Source organism: Trachypithecus francoisi, unplaced genomic scaffold (genome assembly GCF_009764315.1).
Source record: "Trachypithecus francoisi isolate TF-2019V2 unplaced genomic scaffold, Tfra_2.0 Lachesis_group4, whole genome shotgun sequence".
In the NCBI taxonomy this organism is placed as follows: domain Eukaryota; kingdom Metazoa; phylum Chordata; class Mammalia; order Primates; family Cercopithecidae; genus Trachypithecus; species Trachypithecus francoisi.
Genome location: NW_022681469.1, coordinates 16,774,745 through 16,795,110, shown reverse-complemented (window position 1 = coordinate 16,795,110; position 20,366 = coordinate 16,774,745). Strand labels below are relative to the sequence as shown.

The following is a 20,366-nucleotide window of genomic DNA, read 5'->3' as shown; positions in this document are numbered from 1 at the left end:
AGAACCTGGGGCAGGTTTTGAAGATTGGCAAGAATGAATCAGACTCAGTTCAAGGCTGGTTTTCTTTTGTCTACTACTGAACAAGTATCTATCTGTTTATGTATATCTATGTATTTATCTATCTTCAATCTATCATGTCTATGTATCTACCGGTCAATCTATTAATTCATCCACACACTCTATCTATCTATCTATCTGTCTATCTATCTATCAATCAATCAATCAACTATCTATCATCTACTTCATCTATCTGTATCTATCTGTCTATCCACTGTATCTACTCAGGTTATATCTATCTATCTATCTATCTATCCATCCAGCCAGCCATCCTATTCATTTATATCTATCTGTCTGTCTATCATTCTATCCTATCTATTCTCTATCTCTACCTTTATTCGTCCACTCACCCTATCTATCCAAATCCCTCTTCTATCTGTCTGTCTATGTATCTATCTATCTATCTATCTATCTATCTGTCTATCTATCTATCATCTATCTACCTATTTATCTATCATCTATCTCTATGTATGTATGTATGTATATATGTATATATACTATTCAAGGGAGAAGACTTAGCTTCCTGTCCTCTCATCACCTGTCACAGAAAATCACTTGAAGCTTAGGGGTCTGGACACAGGAACCTGCCCATCCAAAGAAGTTCTGGGTCATGGGCTTCTTGACTTTTATCAAGTAGTCAGTATCAGAACCCCACAGTTCATCAGCCAGTAGGGGCAACACTGCCATCCTGAGGCAATTTGGAAATCTGAGGGCAGTGTTGGTTATCACAGGGACACCAGAGGCATTCAGTGGGCAGTGGGCAAGGATGTCGATAGCTCTGATTGCAGGGAATTCTCCACAAAATATCTCTCACCTCAAATGCCAGTTGTGCCCCGATGAGAAACTCTTCATTAGGGAGTCACAGAATCTGTTAGTTAGCTCATAAGAGATAAGTCTTCGTAGATAGGATAATTATAACTGTTGGTTGGTACAAAGGTAATTGCGGTTTTTGCCACTGAAAGTTATTAAAAGTAGGCCGGGCACAGTGGCTCACACCTATAATCCCAGCACTTTGGGAGGCCGGTCACGAGGTCAGGAGTTCGATACCAACCTGACCAACATAGTGAAACCCCATCTGTACTAAAAATACAAAAATTAGCCAAGTGTGGTGGCACATGCTTGTAATCCCAGTTACTCAGGGGTTTCAGACAGGAGAATCACTTGAACCCGGGAGCAGAGGTTGCAGTGAGCCAAGATTGACCCACTGCCTCCAGCCTGGGCAACAAAGCGAGACTCCATCTCAGAAAAAGAAAGAAAGTTATTAAAAGTAATGACAAAAACTGCAATTACCTTTGCACCAACCTAATATTTATATTATTAATAGTAAGACCCACTCAATGAAGCTGGTGAGGATGAAGCCACTGATGTCCAGGTCTGGCTTCACTGAACATAAAACAAACAGCCAACAGTCCCACAAAAGCAGATTTCTGAGTCCAAAGCTCCAGTGGTTTAATTCAATAAGTCTGTGATGGGATCTAGGAATTGTGTTTTGTAGCACGTGATGTGCTACAAAAAGACTGCGAGGTGATCCTGAGGCCAGTGTGTGGGTGGGTACATCACTGTTTGAAGACTGAAGAAAGTGAAGGCAGAAGCTGCAAAGGCAAGACTTGAATATGCACAGGTGTAAGGCAGAGCCAGCACCTTGGAGAATGGCAGAACATTTTTATGAAGTTGGTAGGGGTCATCATGGCTGGCCAGGTTCCCCACGTGTACCCTGTATGGGATACAATTCTGACTCAGATATGGCTGATAATCTCTTTATTCTAATTCTCCATTCCCCACCCATCCCATTGATTCTAACCCTGCCTGATCTGGAGCTCTCTGTTTCTGGTGAAAGGTTCTCTTTGTCAGGTTTCCTGGTTTCTACCTCCATTTCCTCACAAAAGGCATCCCTGGCAAGCCCACTTCTCTCAGGATTCTGCGTGATGTGAGCCGCTGTCTTCTCACGTCCTTGACAGCCAAACCCATGCAGGCTGATCTATTTCTGTTTTCTCATATTCCTTTTCTTGCCCTTTATGTAGACATATGGGTTCCTACCTGCCTTTTGTCTATTGTGTATAAGAACTGGAGTTCCCCTAGACCAAGTCCTCATTCTGTTGCCTACCCCACCCTTCTCACCAGCATTCTTTAGCTCTTTAACTCTTACAATGGTGTGATTATCATAAAGGAGGCTATTTACTGAGACATACAAAGGACCATAATGTTCCATAACAAGCAACATTTATTTGCTGCTTGTAAGAGGTGTGAACCCACCATTAAACAGTGAGTATATATTTTGTGTCAAGTTCTAAGCTAAGCATTGTGCAAAATATAAATATCACTCAGATGAATATAAAACATACTTCCGACTCTCAAAAATCTAAAATGTAGTTAAAAAGTTGTATCTTGAATCTGTCTTTCATATAAGTGAAGACACAGCTTTTATTATTTGAGGGAAGAGGAAAATAAGGGGAAGTTGATGCATTCTCTTTAAGTCTTCTCAATTTATGCTCCAACAGCTGTAGTTGTCATGTGATTCTGAAATTGTAGAAAACACTGAGGCGTGGTGGTCTAGTATACTGAAATGTAATCTTACTCCTTCCTCCCCTCTCTCAGTGGGAATGACATAGGAGGGACTCCCTGGGTGTTTCTTCTTAACCTATTACCATATGTCTGCAGTCTCTCTCTGGCTTTGTCTTTGAGGAGTGCTTAGGAAATGGCAGGACTGATGTTGAGGGTTGGACATCGAATGCATGAGGTCACTAGTTGAGGTCATTGATTGTCGTCAACCATGTGTATATGAAGAGAACAGTTTTTGGATGTTTTCCAAATGCTGGGAAGGTGTGCAAATTGCACTAATTTCTCTTCTCAGTCTACATTTCTCTAATTAGTTAATAACATTATTTAGGCCCTGTTCAGGCCGTCTGTCACCATGCAGTTCAAGTATCTGTGTGAGTTGCATTCTCAGTAAGTGTCTGTTTGCTGTCTTATATATTTGTGTGGGACATACAAATTATATTTATATTTTACAGCTATATCGAGCTTACGTGGCCTTCCCAGACTTTTTCCGTAATTCAACTGCCAAGTGGTGGAAGAGGGAAATAGAAGAACTGTACAACAATCCACAGAATCCAGAGAGGAGCTTGAAGTTTGATGGGCTGTGGATTGTAAGTGTGTGTGTCTGTGTCTGTGTCCCTGTGGCACTTGTCTATCTTTGTGTGCCTGAGTATATGTACCACTGACCTTCAGTCAAGAGGATAGTCATTGTCCAAGGAACACTTTGGGTATATCAGACACTTCCTTCTCTCAGGAGGGGAACAGCCCTGATAGACCGTGTACCGGACCTAACGTTCCTACTGTAAAACCTGTCAGACCAGACCAGGTGTGGTGGCTCATGCCTGTAATCCCAGTACGTTGGGAGGCTGAGGTGGGCAGATCACCTGAGGTTGGGAGTTTGAGACCAGCCTGACCAACATGGAGAAACCCCGTCTCTCCTAAAAATACAAACTTAGTCGGGTGTGGTGGGGTATGCCTATAATCCCAGCTACTTGGGAAGCTGAGGCAGGAGAATTGCTTGAACATAGGAGGCAGAGGTTGTGGTGAGTCAAAATCGTACAGGTGCACTCTAACCTGGGAAACAAGTGAAACTCCGTCTCAAAAAGTGGAAAAAAAAAAAATCCTGGGAAGCAATTTACTAGGAATTTCTTGGAAATTTGATTGCCTCACAGCCACCTGGGAAGAGATTTATTTCTTGAAACCTCTAGCCAGTCATTCTGTAGGAGTGAATCAATCTTTCCAGCCAGTTCTCACCAGGATTTGATGAAGTTCCCAGGGCTGACATCTACAGGGATTACTGGATGTTGAACAATGTATTCACTGCTTCCTTGGCTCAGAATTGGCCGGACATAATTATCTTAAAAAGTGAGGTATGTCTGTGTTTGGCATTTCTAGGATATGAATGAACCAGCAAGCTTCGTGAATGGGGCAGTTTCTCCAGGCTGCAGGGACGCCTCTCTGAACCACCCTCCCTACATGCCACGTAAGAACCCTTGGTCTCCTTGGCTGGCAGAGCTAGGACTGGAAAGATGGCCACGGGAGGAGCCCAGAGGCCAGGATTGTGCCTGCACAGCTCAGGGCACATCCTCATGGCTGCTGTGGTTTACTGGGGACCAGAGACAAAAACGCTGCACTTGCTTTACCCAGACGGGCATGTGCAAGTGACTAGATGCATTGAGCAAATTTCCTGAAATTTGTCCAGAAAGCACTTAGCAGTGCTCATGCCACAAAGGATTCTCACAGCTAGGTTTCTTAGTTTTTCGGCTTGTGTAAATTCCATCACAGGAATTTCTTGTGTCATCAATGGGTGGGAATTATTGGCTTCCCCTTATGATGGAGCTGATGGACTTTGGAGTTATACTTGGGTTCATATCTTGGCTCCAGAAATTGTTCTCTCTAGGAGTTTTGTGGCTTTTCAGAGATTATGCGATATTTCCAAATCTCAGTTTGCTAAACTGTAAAAGACAGATAATGATGTCTTCTTCATAGAATTATGGACACAATCAGTGCCTGTCATGTAGTATTCGACAGCTGTACCCTCTTCCTTACACCTCTGCTTTCTTTAGTGAACTTGGTGTTGGAAGCACTGCAGGTGCCATTGCAGCTCAGAGCTGGGGGCTCTGTGCTCATGTCTCTGGGAAGATGGAGAGTGACACAGGCAGGACTCAAGTTAGTCTTAAGATCCAGTGTCCAATCCCTTGAGGAGAGGTCAGGGATAAACAGAATCAGGGCTGGATTTCACCTCACCCGTTCTTCCTCGTCAGATTTGGAGTCCAGGGACAGTGGCCTGAGCAGCAAGACCCTGTGCATGGAGAGTCAGCAGATCCTCCCAGACGGCTCCCCGGTGCAGCACTACAATGTGCACAACCTGTACGGGTGGTCCCAGACCAGACCCACATACGAGTGAGTCTCTGCCTTCTCCAGCTGTCACAACCCGGAGGGATTGCCAGGGACTGACGTAGCCACCCTAGTTTTCCTTTCATTCTCCATTCTAAGGGTTAAGAAGATTCTCATGACAACCGTGTAATGATTCTTATTAAACAAATGCTCATTGACGTGGAGCCAGGCCCTCTGATTAAAAGGAGGAGGACACATTTAAATAAGACATGGTCCCACCAGTGAAAAACTTAATGATCCTGGTGGGAACGACACACATGGAGACACCATAATGGTCACACAGGGCAGCCGGCGGTACAATAGCTTTAGTTACAGGAGGTGAAGAGAACACAGAGGACTGGGCATCTCTCCCCTTTATTTCAAAAGTGAATCATATTTTGAGAGTTTTTTTTTTTTTTGGCCATTCTTGTTGGAGGGTAACTGGTATTCTACCAAATTAACACAGTCCCTCTTTGCAAGCTCAATGAATGGTATGAATTCTTCTAAGGACAGTCTTATGATCTTCACTGTGTTCTTCCTCAAATATAGAAAACTACGTATTGAGGAAACCAATAGCAAGATTTAGTAATTCCTTACTATTTTTGGCCGCTCCTGTGACATCGCTACAGTGAAGTTCTTTGTAAAGCACTGTGAGAACCCGTGACTCGTTATCTCTGTCATCTGGGATCAGTGGGGCCCCCATTGCAGCTCAGATTCCCATGGTCCCTCCAATCACACAGCAAACATTGACTAGGTTCAAGGGCTCTGGGAGCAGAAGCTCTCTGGCCTTTGCTCCCTGACTGTGCCCTCAGTTCACCTCCTGTTGACTTCCAACCAGAGCCATGCAGGAGGTGACGGGACAGCGAGGGGTCGTCGTCAGCCGCTCCACATTTCCGTCTTCTGGCCGCTGGGCAGGACATTGGCTGGGAGACAACACGGCCGCGTGGGATCAGCTGAAGAAATCTATCATTGGTGGGTGGCTCCTTCCCAGGGCCTGTGCCGGTAGGGCAGGGAGTTGGGATCCTTGGGGAAGAGGTGAGGAGGCAGGTGGTGAGAGCCTGGTGTGACACTGCTGTGCTTCCCATTGCAGGCATGATGGAGTTCAGCCTCTTCGGCATATCCTATGTGAGTGTCCTTGGGATCCTCCTAAGCACCAAGAAGGTGGGGACATCTTTCAGAAATCATCAGCAGGCTTGTTTTATTTCTTCTTGTTTCAGACAGGAGCAGATATCTGTGGGTTCTTTCAAGATGCTGAATATGAGATGTGTGTTCGCTGGATGCAGCTGGGGGCCTTTTACCCCTTCTCAAGAAACCACAACACCATTGGGACCAGGGTAGGACAGTGGCTCCTACCTCCAGTGTTTCACTTGAAACACAACCTCCATTTCTGATCTAAAGTTAATGCAGTCTGATTTCCTGCGATACCTTTAAAAAAATTTTTTTTCTTTTGAGACAGGGACTGACTCTGTTGCCTAGGCTGGATCATCCAGTGTCCCAATCATGGCTGACTATAGCCTCGACCTCTGGGGCTCAAGAGACTCGCCCACATCAGCCTCTTGAATAGCTGGGACTGCAAGCACACACCAATGTGCCCAGAAAATTATTGTGTTTTATATAGATGGGATCTTGCCGTATTTCCCAAGCTGGTCTTGAACTCCTGGCCTCAGCCTCTGAAAGTGCTGGGATTACAGGCATGATCCACTGCACCCTTAAAAATTATTAAGCCCTGTGGCCTCAGTGAACCATATTCCTCTGTGTTCTTTAGATTATTATTATATTTTGTTCTTGTTGTTTAGGCAGAATTGTACCAAATGTACCCAAAAAGAATGTCTTACAGTGAAATTTCATTAGCTGTCCTAGGAGAACTACAGTAACCTTTTCCAGTCTATTAAGAATATTCTCTGGGCCTCTTGTATGGTTATCTGTTGTTTAGCTGTGAGTGATCTTCAATTGGAATATGCTTTCTTAAATCTCCTAGAAATTTCAGGCGACCTCCCAACACTGTTCTCTTTCTCCTTTAGAGACAAGACCCTGTGTCCTGGGATGCTGCTTTTGTGAACATTTCCAGAAATGTCTTGCAGACCAGATACACCCTGTTGCCATATCTATATACCTTGATGCATAAGGCCCACACAGAGGGTGTCACTGTTGTGCGGCCTCTGCTTCATGAGTGAGTGTCCAGCAGGGATCCCAATGACTAATGGCTGACTTACTGGATTCTATATGGTGGGAGTTGAGTTCTTCCAAATTAAAGACATGATTGCCTTTTGACGTGAGCTCTTCAGGTGAAGACCGTACTTTGTTACTCTCTTTAGCATAGCGCTATACATGCCGTAGGTCATTAATGAAAGGCTATTTATTGAATGAACAAAACTGAAATGATGCAGTACAGCATGGAATAATTTCTTTCTAATTTGACTGTGCAAAGACCTATCTACCTTTTGTAGCAGTTTGGTTATATGTAGCCAGGTCACAGGAGAAGGATTTCAGGAAGAGATTTGAGGGAAAAGGGCCATCCTTGCATTTAAAATGTGACATGGTTAAGAAATGTGGTTAAGTATTTTACAGGACAGAACACATCTACATGTGAGCATTTTAGGCACATCCGTGGGGAGAGCAGAGGCTGGGTGCTCCTGATGAAGCCAGGCCTAGGGAAAAAGCAAGGATGGCTCAGGGGCAGCTGGATTGCTGACTTGGGTCTGAACTTGAGGACCTTCTTCAGAGTCTCGGGCTGGGCTCTGTTGGGCGCTGTTGGGCACCTTCATTTCCCTTTCCAGGTTTGTGTCAGACCAGCTGACGTGGGACATAGACAGTCAGTTCCTGCTGGGCCCAGCCTTCCTGGTCAGCCCTGTCCTGGAGCTCGTGAGTATGGAGGCTTCTGATGGGGGCAGGATTGCAGCTGTGAGGCTTGGGGAAAAGGACGAGGAGAAGAGGCCTGAGCTGGTGGGGATCCTAAGACAAGATTTCTTATTCTCCCTGTGTCTCTTCCTCTCCTTCTGAGCTGAAGTCCATCACTTAGGTCTTCTGGGCCTCAGCTCCTTCGTCTTTAAAATGAGCGTAACAATTCTGGTTCATAGGATGATCAAGAAGAAAACACCTCATAGTGTATTCAATGACACAATCATTTCTTTGTTAACTAAAATAAGGAATAGAAGGTCAGATGGGGGAAGTATCGTAAAGAATTCATAACAATCTCCTAGTACTATTACAACTCTTCAGAAGGATTACTTGGCAATGTGTGTACTCGTATTGCTGCTGGCTACCCCTTCCCTTCCTGTGCAGGATTACCTCCCAGCAGTAAAAGGCATTTGTTTACTTCTGTTGTTGATTAGGCTTCTGATGAAAATACCAGTTAATTGCACCTCCCCAAAATCTTTTTTTTTTTTTTTTTTGAGACAGAGTCTTGCTCTGTCGTCCAGGCTGGAGTGCAGTGGTGCTATGCCAGCTCAGTGCAACCTCTGCCTCCCAGGTTCAAGTGATTCTCCTGCCTCAGCCTCCCGATGTAGCTAGGACTACAGGTGCCCGCCACCATGACCGGCTAATTTTTTTTTTTTTTTTAGTAGAGTCAAGGTTTCACCATGTTAGCCAGGATGATCTTGATCTTCTGACCTCATGATCCACCCTCCTCAGCCTCCCAAAATGCTGGGATTACAGGCGTGAGCCACCCCACGCCCAGCCCCCAAATCTGATTGTACTCACAAAATTTTTTTCTGCCCCAGACACAACCTCAGTTGTTTGTCTCTTTAAGAGTGAATGGCGTAAGCCTATTTCTAGAAGCAAATACTGATTTTTTTTGTTCCTAAAGTCCTGGATACCAAAGTGCTTTATGAATGCCACTTGTTTTGGGAAGACAAATCTCCCCTGTTTGAAAAAGAAAAAGGGGTGGAAGGTTTCCCCAATAGCCGACCTCCTGAGAGATGAGGCAAGTGGGCCCAAGGCCATCACATTTATTTCACCTCTTTCCTAAGCAGTTCGGTTTCTCTGTCCTGGAAAGTTGTGCCCACTGCTTCACCTGGCTTGTGTTTCATTTTAGAATGCCAGAAATGTCACTGCATATTTCCCTAGAGCCCGCTGGTACGATTACTACACGGTAAGTTTTTCTGAATGTTTATGTAACACGGGAAAATGGTAGAGAAAACAAAGGCTTTAGATCTGATGGACCTTAGGTCAAATGCTGCCTCTGTAACCCACCTGCTATGTGGTCTTAGATAAGTCACTTTAACCCTTGTAACCTCAGTTTTCTCACCTCCAAGTGGAGTAAGACCACTTCCCTCATAGAACCGTTGTGAAATAACATATAAAGCATCTCACTCAGGGTCTGGTTTTTGTGGGTGTTCTTTTTGTGTTAATTTTTAATATTTTCTTAAATCACTGCTATTTACTACATTTTGTAAAGGCAGATGCTAGCCAACATTTGAGATTGTGTTGCAAACTATAGGTTTTATTTTTAATGTTTATGTATTTGCCTGCTGTAAGTTCGTAAGCATAGAGTTTGTCTCTGTCTTTTTATTAAATATCTCCTTCCATAGCATAGATGCTCAAAGAAGGGCGATGCACATAATTACCTAGGGTAAACAAGTGATTAGGCAATGTGCAAAACACACACAGAGGTGTGGCACCCAACCCTTGTGAGTCTGAGCAGCGCAAGTGCCTTTAGAAATGAGGCAGCAATGAAGAGCTCCTTGCCGCATAGTTTCATTGCTAGTATGATTCCCAAAGACTCAGCTGGGAAGCCAGGGTCTTCCAGGGCAGCTCTGGGGAGGTGGTCTCTTGCTGAGACCCTGACAAGTCAGACCCTGATTCTTGGGGTAGAATCAAAGAAGGCATTTCCTTGGTCTCTAATGAGGCCTTTTCTTCTGACTTTTGAGAACATAGTTGAGGGCTGGCAATACAGCAAAGGGGTGCAAACAGGGTTACAAGAAGCAGAGCATGTGCTGCCCCCATTCATCCAAGGGGATTGCAGTGAGATTAGGTGAAAACTGGAGAAGGATGTGCAATTTTGTTCCTTCTCTTCTCAGTCCATTGGAGCCCAAATCCTCCCCACTGCTCTAGACTCCCCTTCCTGTTGCTAGTCTGGATCTGCCTTTAGGGTGGTAACATGTTAAGGCTCTGCTATGTGCTTCCCAGCCATGCCTTCCCTAGGAAGAGTGGCCAGCTTCTTTAAGTGAGACTGGGCTTTATCCTGAGTGTGCATGTTGAGTCTCTCATTCAGTAACAGAAGATGTCTTTGGTTGAAGAGGGAAAGACAAAAGAAATCATGGTGCAAGCTGTTTAGAAAAAGCTGAAATTTTGATGTTTAATAAAATGAAGATGAATTTTATAGTTAGGATTAATGAAGGAGTGTCACCTTAATTAATCTTCCCAAGTTTGGGCACCTATTACTCGTTCTAGAGCACAAGCTGGCAAACTATGGTCTATAACCAAATCTGATTGTTAGCTGATTTGCAAATAAAGTTTTATTGGAACACAGCCATGCATATTTGTTTACATGTTGTCAACAATAATTGCTTCTTACCTGTAAAGTAGAAGCTCTCAAATGAGAGGATTTTGCCTACCAGATGACATTTGGCAATGCCTGGAGATATTTTTTGTTGTCACAACAGGGTGAGGAGGAGATGCTGCTGACATCTGAGGATTCTGCTGAGTATCAAAAGGCACAGATAGCCCCATCACCAGAGAATTGTCTGGCCCCAAATCTCAATCGTGCTGAGACTGAAAAGCCCTGCTCTAGTTGAGAACATGTAGGATGGAAGGATAGTCCCTTAGGTTAGGTTTCTGATTCAGGTGAGAGAGTAGCACCTCTTTCTGTCACACATCAGGCAGATGTAGTTTGTACGGTGGAAGCAAAGGCATAGACCCTAACAAGATATGATAGCAACCTTGTGAGATTTCATGCAGCACTGGGTGAATGCAGAATGGGTAATGGCAGGTAAGTGGTGAAGGGTGATGAGCAGGCATAAGTTCAGAGGGGAGGATGAGATGTCTGGCAGGATGCATTGTTCAGGGAGCGGCCTGTTTTCTCCTTCGTCATCTCTTACCTTCTTCTGCCCACAGGGTGTGGATATTAATGCAAGAGGAGAGTGGAAGACCTTGCCAGCACCTCTTGACCACATTAATCTTCATGTCCGTGGGGGCTACATCCTGCCCTGGCAAGAGCCTGCACTGAACACCCACTTAAGGTGAATGACAGGACTCAGGTTTTCTTTTACATGTCAGTTAGCTCAACAATCTGTGATGAAGTCCACCAAAATGTAAGCATCACTCTCAAACCCACATGCAATTTTATTCAACACTTGCTTTTTCTTTGTGCTTGTTTGTACTTTAACCTTTTTCAGACTCTACCCCCTTCGACTAATTATGAACAGCTCTTTTATGTCTAAGGGAGTGTCATCTTTCAATCTCACGATTGAAATGGAAGTCAAAATAGGAGCAGCCATGATTCATAATAGTTTTAGTACACTATTGGGTCTAATTGAAGCTTTCCTAAGAAAACTATTGCTGAAAAATTGTTTATTCCTCTACAAGATGTTAAAATTCTAGATCAAAGTCTATGTATAAATTAACCATAAGTAACATCCAGTGAGTGCTTGCCCTGTGCCTAGAGCTACATGAATATGGGCATTTCCATGTGGAAATTATCTATTTTTTCTTAGCAAAAGGAAAACATAAATTCTGTGAGATTAGTAGTGTTACCACCATTTATTTCATAGATGAGCAAAAAGGCTAAGTGATTTGCTCAGAGTCACACAGCTAGTAAGTACATGGACGTGGACTAAAATTCACATCTCTCTGGTATCAATACTAAAATTCTTAGACTCCCTATTCATTTGATTCCAAAGATTTAAATAAAAATGAAGAACTTAAGACATTTGAAAGTAGAACTGCCTCCACATGTTTTGGATATTAGGTCACGAAAACAGAAAGATTTCAGCATCAGGATTTTCCTTTCAAAAGGTGAAGAAAGAACCCAGTTAGTTTGGTTGTCATTACTTTAAGAGCCTTAAAGGAGAATCCTCTTGATTCATTCACTAATTCATTTGTTCATGATATGAAGTCATATAGCCAGATGGAGACAGAATTAGAACTAAGTCACAAGTCTCTTGAATTCTAGTATGCAGTTTTTATCCCCCCAAAGCACTTCCCTTTGCTGCTTTATGTTTGTATATAAACTCTTGGTGTGTGGCTGTGGCTTTGCTTTTAGCTAATGCCTCTCTCCTACCTCACTGCAGCCGCCAGAAGTTCATGGGCTTCAAAATTGCCTTGGATGATGAGGGAACTGCTGAGGGCTGGCTCTTCTGGGATGATGGGCAGAGCATTGGTGAGTAGGGGTCACCTGGGATTCATGCTGATGGCACTGACTACATTCCTGGATTATCTTACAGGCCTGCTTTCACCTTTTCCCTGGTAAAACAATGTTGCATTTAAAAATATAATCATTTGTTAATTCAAGGTTGTAATCCACATTGGACATGATCTTTATTCCTCATGTAAATGAAGCTCAGTTCTGAGTCACCTCCCATTATGCAACTGTTGTAGTCCACTATAGAAGGTAGCAATATGGGAGCCATGGGGAAAGTTTATCTGTAGCCAGCTGAGGTAAAATTTCAGAGGATTTATGGTCAAGGACACATTGCCTAATTACATGGTTTACTCTCCCAGTAAGAGGGGTAATACCTCTATCAATTGTATTTTTTATGGGATATTTTCTATTAGGAGTTTATAGGAATTGGTAAACTCTCAGGAGGATTGCTCAAGAAATTATTAGCTATTTCTAGACAAGTGCTGTCCCACAGAACTTTCTGCAGTGATGGCAATGTTCTATATCTTCTGCTGTTCAATATTGTATCTACTAGGCATATGTGGCTATCGAGCACTTGAAATGTGTGACAAGTGCATCTGAAGAATTGAATTTTTAATTTTATTCAATCTTAACAAGCTTAAGTTTAAACAGTTACATTTTACTAGTGACTACTCTCTTAGCACAGTTGTAAGGGATAGCCAGTGGCAACTGACTGAGTAGTGAGTCATTTAGAAAGGCGCCAGCATGACCGGGCTCAGTGGCTCATGCCTGTAATCCCAGCACTTTGAGAGGCCAAGGCGGCCAGATCACCTGAGTTTGGGAGTTCGAGACCAGCCTCACCAACATGGAGAAACCCCATTTCTACTAAAAATACAAAAAAATTAGCCAGGTGTGGTGGCACATGCCTGTAATCCCAGCTACTAGAGAGGCTGAGGTAGGAGAATTGCTTGTACCCGGGAGGCAGAGGTTGCAGTGAGCCGAGATCACACCATTGCACTCCAGCCTGGGCAACAAGAGTGAGGCTCCATCTCAGAAAAAAAAAAAAAAAAGAAAGAAAGAAAAGAGAAAGAAAAAGAAAGGGGCCAGCACACAGGGAAGAGTGCGACAGCCACGAGGGCAGGGTGGAGGATGGGAGTACTTGAAACCAAACTGTTGAGTAGTTCACGTTCACTGGCTGTGCTGAACTCCACATTCTTCCTGGGCCTGTGGCACACATTTAGTATAAAGGACAAAGAAGCCTTTTCTTTGATCATCTTTGTTCTCTGGAGATCACATTTTTAAATTTGCCTAATACCTCAAGATAAACCCACCAAGACACCAGTGTCGGTGTTTATGTATGTATGTGCATATAAATGTGTGTGCAGACGTGTACACACAGCAAAAGAAACCTGGAAATTCTGAGCTGATTAGGAAGATGCTGGGAATAGTAGACCACAAGGAAGAAAAGTGACTTAAAAATGGTGTCAGGAAACTGTGTTATATGAAGTGACTCTGTCACACAGATGCATCTATACACATTCATTTCAAACATTTTGTGCAAACTGAGTATGGGGGCAGGGTTTGATTAGTCTCCATAAAGAGGACTCACATTTTAAAATAGAACACTCAAAAGACAGAAAATAAAAACGAAGATAAGCCTTACTCTCTTAACAAGTAACTTGGAAGTCTACTTCTCCAAGACAAGGAGAAAATTAGAAGAGCATTTACATATTCTATAGCATAGAGTTCTACAACACAGGCCCAGGCCATGTTTATCTTGTTGTTTGTTTGCAGATACCTATGGGAAAGGACTCTATTACTTGGCCAACTTTTCTGCCAGCCAGGTGAGTGTGACTGATATGAAGTGAGAATAGGATTCCACTGGCTTAGGAGGATGCTGAATATCATAAGGGCATAAAATACCACCTAGAAATTCTTCATTGCTCATGTTGCTAATTCACATTCTTCTACTTCTCTAGACTTCTGGTGGAAATTTACTGTGCTCCCAGGAGGCTTTCTGCAATTAAACCTATCCTCATCTCATCAGTAATGATCATTATTCCAGTTTACCATGTTACAGATGGATGGGCTGTTTCTGTTATCTAGCCCTTGTTCCTAAGTTACCTTGGAGTGGTCTGCACATTTTGTGATTCCTCCACCTGTAGAATATAAGTATCTTGACAGTTAAGACTTTTCTCTCCTGTAGAGTTCAGGGCAGTGCAAAAGACCCTGCAGCTGTTTGTCAATGCAAAGTGGATGGGAGTTGGCAATAGGAGACAGAGTGATGAAATCATGATTTCCGTGATCCAAAGACACAAGATGGTGACTCTGAAGCTGTCTTACTTTATGATCTACATTTGTGCCTAAAAAGAGGTTAGAAAAAATGTGAACTAATTCTGCTATTATCTTTTTTTTTAATTCTCCAATTCGACAGAATACGATGCAAAGCCATATAATTTTCAACAATTACATCACTGATACAAATCCTTTGAAACTGGGCTACATTGAAATCTGGGGAGTGGGCAGTGTCCCCATTACCAGTGTCAGCATATCTGTGAGCGGCATGGCCATAACACCCTCCTTCAACAATTACCCCGCGACACAGGTTTGTGACCGGCGAAAAGTGCAAATGGTATTTTCCACCCTTAATATGCCTAGTGCAGTGCCTGACTGCTTCCCTTCCAAATGATGCCCTCTCCTACCAGGCCCTCCAGGAATCCCTGAGTTTTCAGTGTGTTAGGAATGGACCACATGGACATGAATGAAAAATCATGGTTTATCATCATTTGGAATCCATGGCCTGGATTCTTACTTTCCATGTTTGTCTCCTTGTCTGCAAACCTATGTAAAACTTTGTCTTGACTCCCTCACCTCTGCCTCAGAGATCAACTTTCCAAATAGGTTGAACTATCATATTTTATCAAATATGATACCAAATATGATATCAAATATGCTTCATTATTTCATGTGCCACAAAGAAAGAAAAAGGGATGACAAAACTATGATAGAATGCTTCCTTATCACTCAATTTTTTTTTTTTTTAAGACGGAGTCTCGCTCTGTTGCCCAGGCTGGAGTGCAGTGGCGTGATCTCAGCTCACTGCAAGCTCCACCTCCCAGGTTCACACCATTCTCTTGCCTCAGCCTCCCAAGTAGCTAGGACTACAGGCGCCCGCCACCACGCCTGGCTAATTTTTTGAATTTTTAGTAGAAACAGGCTTTCACCATGTTAGCCAGGATGGTCTCGATCTCCTGACACTGTGATCCGCCTGCCTCGGCCTCCCAAAGTGCTATGATTACAGGTGTGAGCCACCGTGCCCAGACTCAAATTTTTATAATAAACTTATAGAAGGTTGTTGAAACTTCTTTAGACATAAATTTTTAGCTATATGTTTCATTACTGTAAGTGATAATATGGAGGAAAATGTTGAGTGGAGAGACATTGCTGATTCTGCCTCAAAGTAATTTAGAAGAGGTAGACCCTAAATATGAAGAAGCACTAGAAATAGCTTAACCAATTTGTATCATATTTAAATTGTACTATTTAAATTTGTATTAAACTGTTTTTTTATTATTTAAATAGTTTATTGTATTTATTATTATTTTGAAGAAAAATATGTGTTAGTAAGATATTTCCTCTGTACCGCAAAAGGTGTTGGTGATTCAGCACTTTATAAAAATCCTTCCACTAGTGTCTATGAAGTTTTTTCCCGAGCCACTGACACACTTTATATACATTTTTATCCTAGTGCTTTCTTGATCTTACTAACTATTCCTTCCTGTAATAATCCTTAAATGTTTTCAGCCCATCCATTCATAACACAGTAATAGCAATGAAGCTTACGCGGGCACAGACAATAATGATTATGCCATGAGTGCTGCCTGGCTCACAGTATTCTATGGTTATCGATTACAAGACACACTCTGGTCACATGAAAAATCTCTACCTTGGGATTAATGCAGTGTAGTGGTTCTGACACTTATTATCCCCATTTTTTCCTGAACTTTTTTTCTTTCATAATCCTTCCTGATGATTAAACCTGAAACAAAAGTTTTCTTTCAGTTTTGCATTTTTTACATTTACTTCCTCATACTTGTGGTTTTCTTGTCAACAACTTCCCCAACTATACCTTAAAGGACTTTGCCCAATCCTGCTGCTGACCAGCTCATGGACAGACATGCAAGCTGATGAGGGCACATGCAGTGAAACCTTCTTGACAGCATCTGCCTAGGAGGAAGCAGGAATAGTGGACTCTTGCTGGGCAAACACTGGGGTGGATAGAGGAATAGGAGAAGGAGGAAACAGAAGGATGGTGCCAAGGAAAATCAGCACCTCCGTAGAATGGAAAAGAGGGCGTTCTCTCCAGTTTGTGCAGTTGTTTCTCTTCAGTGGTTGCATATTGAACTTTTTTTTTCTTTTTTTGTTTTTGTTTTTACATTGAATCTCACTCTATTGCCCAGGCTGAAGTACAGTGGTGCAATCTTAGCTCAGTGCAGTCTCCACCTCCTGGGTTCAAGTGATTCTCCTGCCTCAGCCTCCCAAGTAGCTGGGATTACAAGCACCCACCACCACGCCTGGCTAACTTTTGTATTTTTAGTAGAGCCGGGGTTTCACCATGTTGGCCAGGCTGGTCTCAAACTCCTGACCTCAAATGATCCAACTGCCTGGGCCTCCCAGAGTGCTGGGATTACCGGTGTGAGCCACCGCACCCGGCCCATCTCTACCATTTAATATTTTGAATGGTAAACATAAAATATTAAAACATAATATAAATAAATCTTGAATTAGTTAAAGGCCCATCTCAGGCCGGGCGCGGTGGCTCAAGCCTGTAATCCCAGCACTTTGGGAGGCCGAGACGGGCGGATCGTGAGGTCAGGAGATCGAGACCATCCTGGCTAACATGGTGAAACCCCGTCTCTACTAAAAAAATACGAAAAACTAGCCAGGCGAGGTGGCGGGCGCCTGTCCCAGCTACTCCGGAGGCTGAGGCAGGAGAATGGCGTAAACCCGGGAGGCGGAGCTTGCAGTGAGCTGAGATCCGGCCACTGCACTCCAGCCTGGGCGACAGAGCAAGACTCCGTCTCAAAAAAAAAAAAAAAGCCCATCTCTACCATTGAATATTCTTTGTACTCTAAAAAATTAGAAAACACTTTTCTCATCTGAAACTTTGAGGGCAATCTTTTAACTAGACAATACAATATAGAAGTATTAGGGGGTTATTTGGACCATATACTTGCACCTAATTTATTTGCATGCAGTAAATTTCAATGCCAGATGCCCAATTCTTTTCCTTTGGTTTCTAACAGGTATTAAGCATCGATGTGACTGACAGAAACATCAGTGTACATAATTTTACTTCATTGACATGGAGAAGCACTCTGTGAATTTTTAGAGCAAGATTCTAACTATGAACGACTTTGAAACTACTTATACTTCATACTCATAAAAATTATTGTGTTTTGCTAATTGGTTCATACCCACTGTTGGTGAAATATTTTTGTTAATTTTGTTATATGTTTTGTGTGTGAACCCTAAAGGTTAAATCTTAGCCCTGTGGGATGGGCAGTTAGGGAGGTGTGGAAAATCTATGCATTACCTGAATGTCTCTGTGTGGTTAGTATGGTACTGATCGTTCCTCATTGACTGAAGATGAACCGGGTCCATGATGAAGTGTATGTATGTATGTCCATGTGTGTAATCATGGAATGGACCCCATTCTCTTGTTAAACACACAAGAAAAAACTTTCCGTGACAGTTCCAGGTCTTGAAGGTAATCAGCATCTCAAGAAAGTATCCAGAAAGAATATCTGCTAGTTGATTATAGGCAGCAGGGGGAATAATACACCTAATTGGTTATTGGTGGGGGGAGCATGATAAGCAAACAAAAGGCAAACACAAGGAAAGATCAGAGGAAACAGAAGATGTTAGTAAAAGTGATCATAGTAAGAGCATAATGTAAAATTATCAACAGCCTCATGGGGAGGAAAAAGGAAGAGTCAACTCACCTGAGACAAGAGGGTCTTGCGAAATCTTTAGCATAAAGGGCTAGTGGTGAGATTGAGATCTGAGCAGGCAAAGCTGAAAAGAGAGTTTGGAGGTTAAAAATAATTTATTTTTGCAGTAGTGTGCTTTGAAGTGTGTAAATCTTATTTCTAATGTATATAACCACATTTCACATAAAAATATGCAATTTATATGCCGGATAAAAATAAAACAAGTGAATTTGCAAGTAATTTTGAATTTTGTGCTATTTTGAACATGAGTAATCTCTGTTTGGGGTTAAGGTTGTTGTTTAGCAAACTCTTCTGAGTTTGTCTTTCTGGTTCTCTTTGGCATCACAGAACCTGCAGCCAAATGCACCAGTAGGATGATAACCTTTATAATTGTCTTTTTCTTACATCTCTGCAAGGAGTCTTTTATAAGATGTAGGTTTGTGGAAGGGTCTATTGATTACTATTTTAATCATCATAGCAATTGCTAAATTTAGGAAAATACCAACTCCGCCAACTCTGGTAAAAATAGGGATTGCAACCCTCTTGCTTAAAATTCTATAGGGTTAAAATTTGAGATAAGGAAATTATATATTAATGTTCAACAGGAATATTAACTTTTAATATTACCTGAAAATGAGTTGAAAATGAATGTGTTTGGAATGAGTGAGTCTACTTCCCTGTGTTTTCTTCTTTTCTTACGACCAGGAAGTCATTCATTCTCCCTGCACACTCATGTGTCAGCACCTGCATAAGGCTAGAGACAAACAATATTGTTAAATCATGTAATTATCACAATAAGGGGTGTTTGGATGAGGGCCTGAGCTAACTAGAAAACTGGTGAAATACCGAAAACTGGCCATGAGAATCCTTTGATCAAAAATGTGGGAAACTTGTCAACTCTAACAAACTCAGGAAGGTCACAATGATGAAAACATTATTTACTTGATATTTAAGAAATATTTAATGTTACCATCAAGGATCTATTGGTGGAATTTGGCTCTGGCTGCCACAGAGTGCTTAAAGAGAAGCATTCTGACTACATAATTCTGACGGCCGAGGCCCTGGTGAGGCCAGTGGGGTTTTGGAGCATGTGAAGTGTCAGGGACCCCACTGACAGCCTAGTGAAACCTACGGAATTCCTCCTCACAACATTGTTTTTAAATGCATCAAGCAAAATGCATGCTATTTGAAAGAAAACTTACATTACAAGATACTTATCCAAATATTAAAGAAAAATTGATATAGTAACCCATGAGATGTGTTTTTTTCATTATCAAATTAAATGAAAAGATCCAACAGTGGAAGTAACAATGCCATAATTTCAATGTAATGATCAACATCAACAATATTTTGAGATATCCACTAAAATATCATAATGTAATGTGGAAAGATGTGTGATTCCATTTTTGACAAACTCATGCTCTGTGAAAACTACTGTGCTCTGTTGTCTACATTTATAACCTAACAAAATGCTAAATTTCAGCCAGAAATGTATGAAAAAGAGATATCGGCTGGAACCAATATGGCTTGCCGGAGTTAACGCAGAGAGAGCTTGCTGATGTCACAGCCTGAATTTCCACCATGGTTTCATACTAACTCCCTCCCAAATTTGCACATGGGACCCATGATGAGGCCTGAAGAGATAACTGTGCATGCCTGAGGACTTTCTAGATCTCCCCTTTCTTTCACCAATCACCTGCTAATCCCAGCATCCATCCCCTAAGCCTTTTCTGATAAAAATACTTCCTTAAAGCCAGCACAGGAAGACAGGTTTGAGCTGGACTCCTGTCTCCTGTGAGTCGACTTGCAATAAAAGCCTTTTCTTCAAAACCCTTTGTCAGAGTATTGGCTTCTAGCACATTGAAGAGTGAGACCACACTCTGAGAACCACCTCTCATGGAACCATATCCATTTGTGGCCATCCCAGAGCAGCCCCTACAACATGGACCTATGCTTACAACTCCTGCCCAGCTATTCAGGAAGAGGCTGGGGGCCTTCCTTTTCCACATATGCTCTGTTCTTCGGATCATATAATTTTACTTTCTTTCTTCATAGGTGTGCCAAAATAAAAAATAACACTCTCAAACTCTTTCACTTAAATAGGAAGACATCTATTCCTTTCTTAT

The 20,366-nt window shown here is 42.4% G+C and overlaps 1 protein-coding gene across 6 annotated transcripts in view; it reads left to right on the top strand.

Annotated features, from left to right (window-relative positions):
- The window catches only part of MGAM (maltase-glucoamylase), a 118,592-nt gene extending 98,522 nt beyond the window's left edge, over positions 1-20,070 (top strand). For 5 of the 6 annotated variants that reach the window (XM_033194336.1, XM_033194332.1, XM_033194333.1 and 2 more), the window contains 14 exons: positions 3,069-3,203; positions 3,988-4,075; positions 4,857-4,995; positions 5,807-5,940; positions 6,059-6,093; positions 6,186-6,302; positions 6,990-7,138; positions 7,746-7,830; positions 9,002-9,058; positions 11,023-11,147; positions 12,198-12,286; positions 14,042-14,091; positions 14,682-14,852; positions 17,554-18,480. In XM_033194336.1, the coding sequence (XP_033050227.1) occupies positions 3,069-3,203; positions 3,988-4,075; positions 4,857-4,995; positions 5,807-5,940; positions 6,059-6,093; positions 6,186-6,302; positions 6,990-7,138; positions 7,746-7,830; positions 9,002-9,058; positions 11,023-11,147; positions 12,198-12,286; positions 14,042-14,091; positions 14,682-14,852; positions 17,554-17,631 (1,452 nt within the window). In that variant the 3' untranslated portion in view covers positions 17,632-18,480. Of the gene's footprint in view, positions 1-3,068; positions 3,204-3,987; positions 4,076-4,856; positions 4,996-5,806; positions 5,941-6,058; positions 6,094-6,185; positions 6,303-6,989; positions 7,139-7,745; positions 7,831-9,001; positions 9,059-11,022; positions 11,148-12,197; positions 12,287-14,041; positions 14,092-14,681; positions 14,853-17,553; positions 18,481-19,723 lie in introns of those variants that run through there. The other variant, XM_033194335.1, reaches the window with a different exon arrangement.
- Positions 20,071-20,366: the final 296 nt, after the last annotated feature.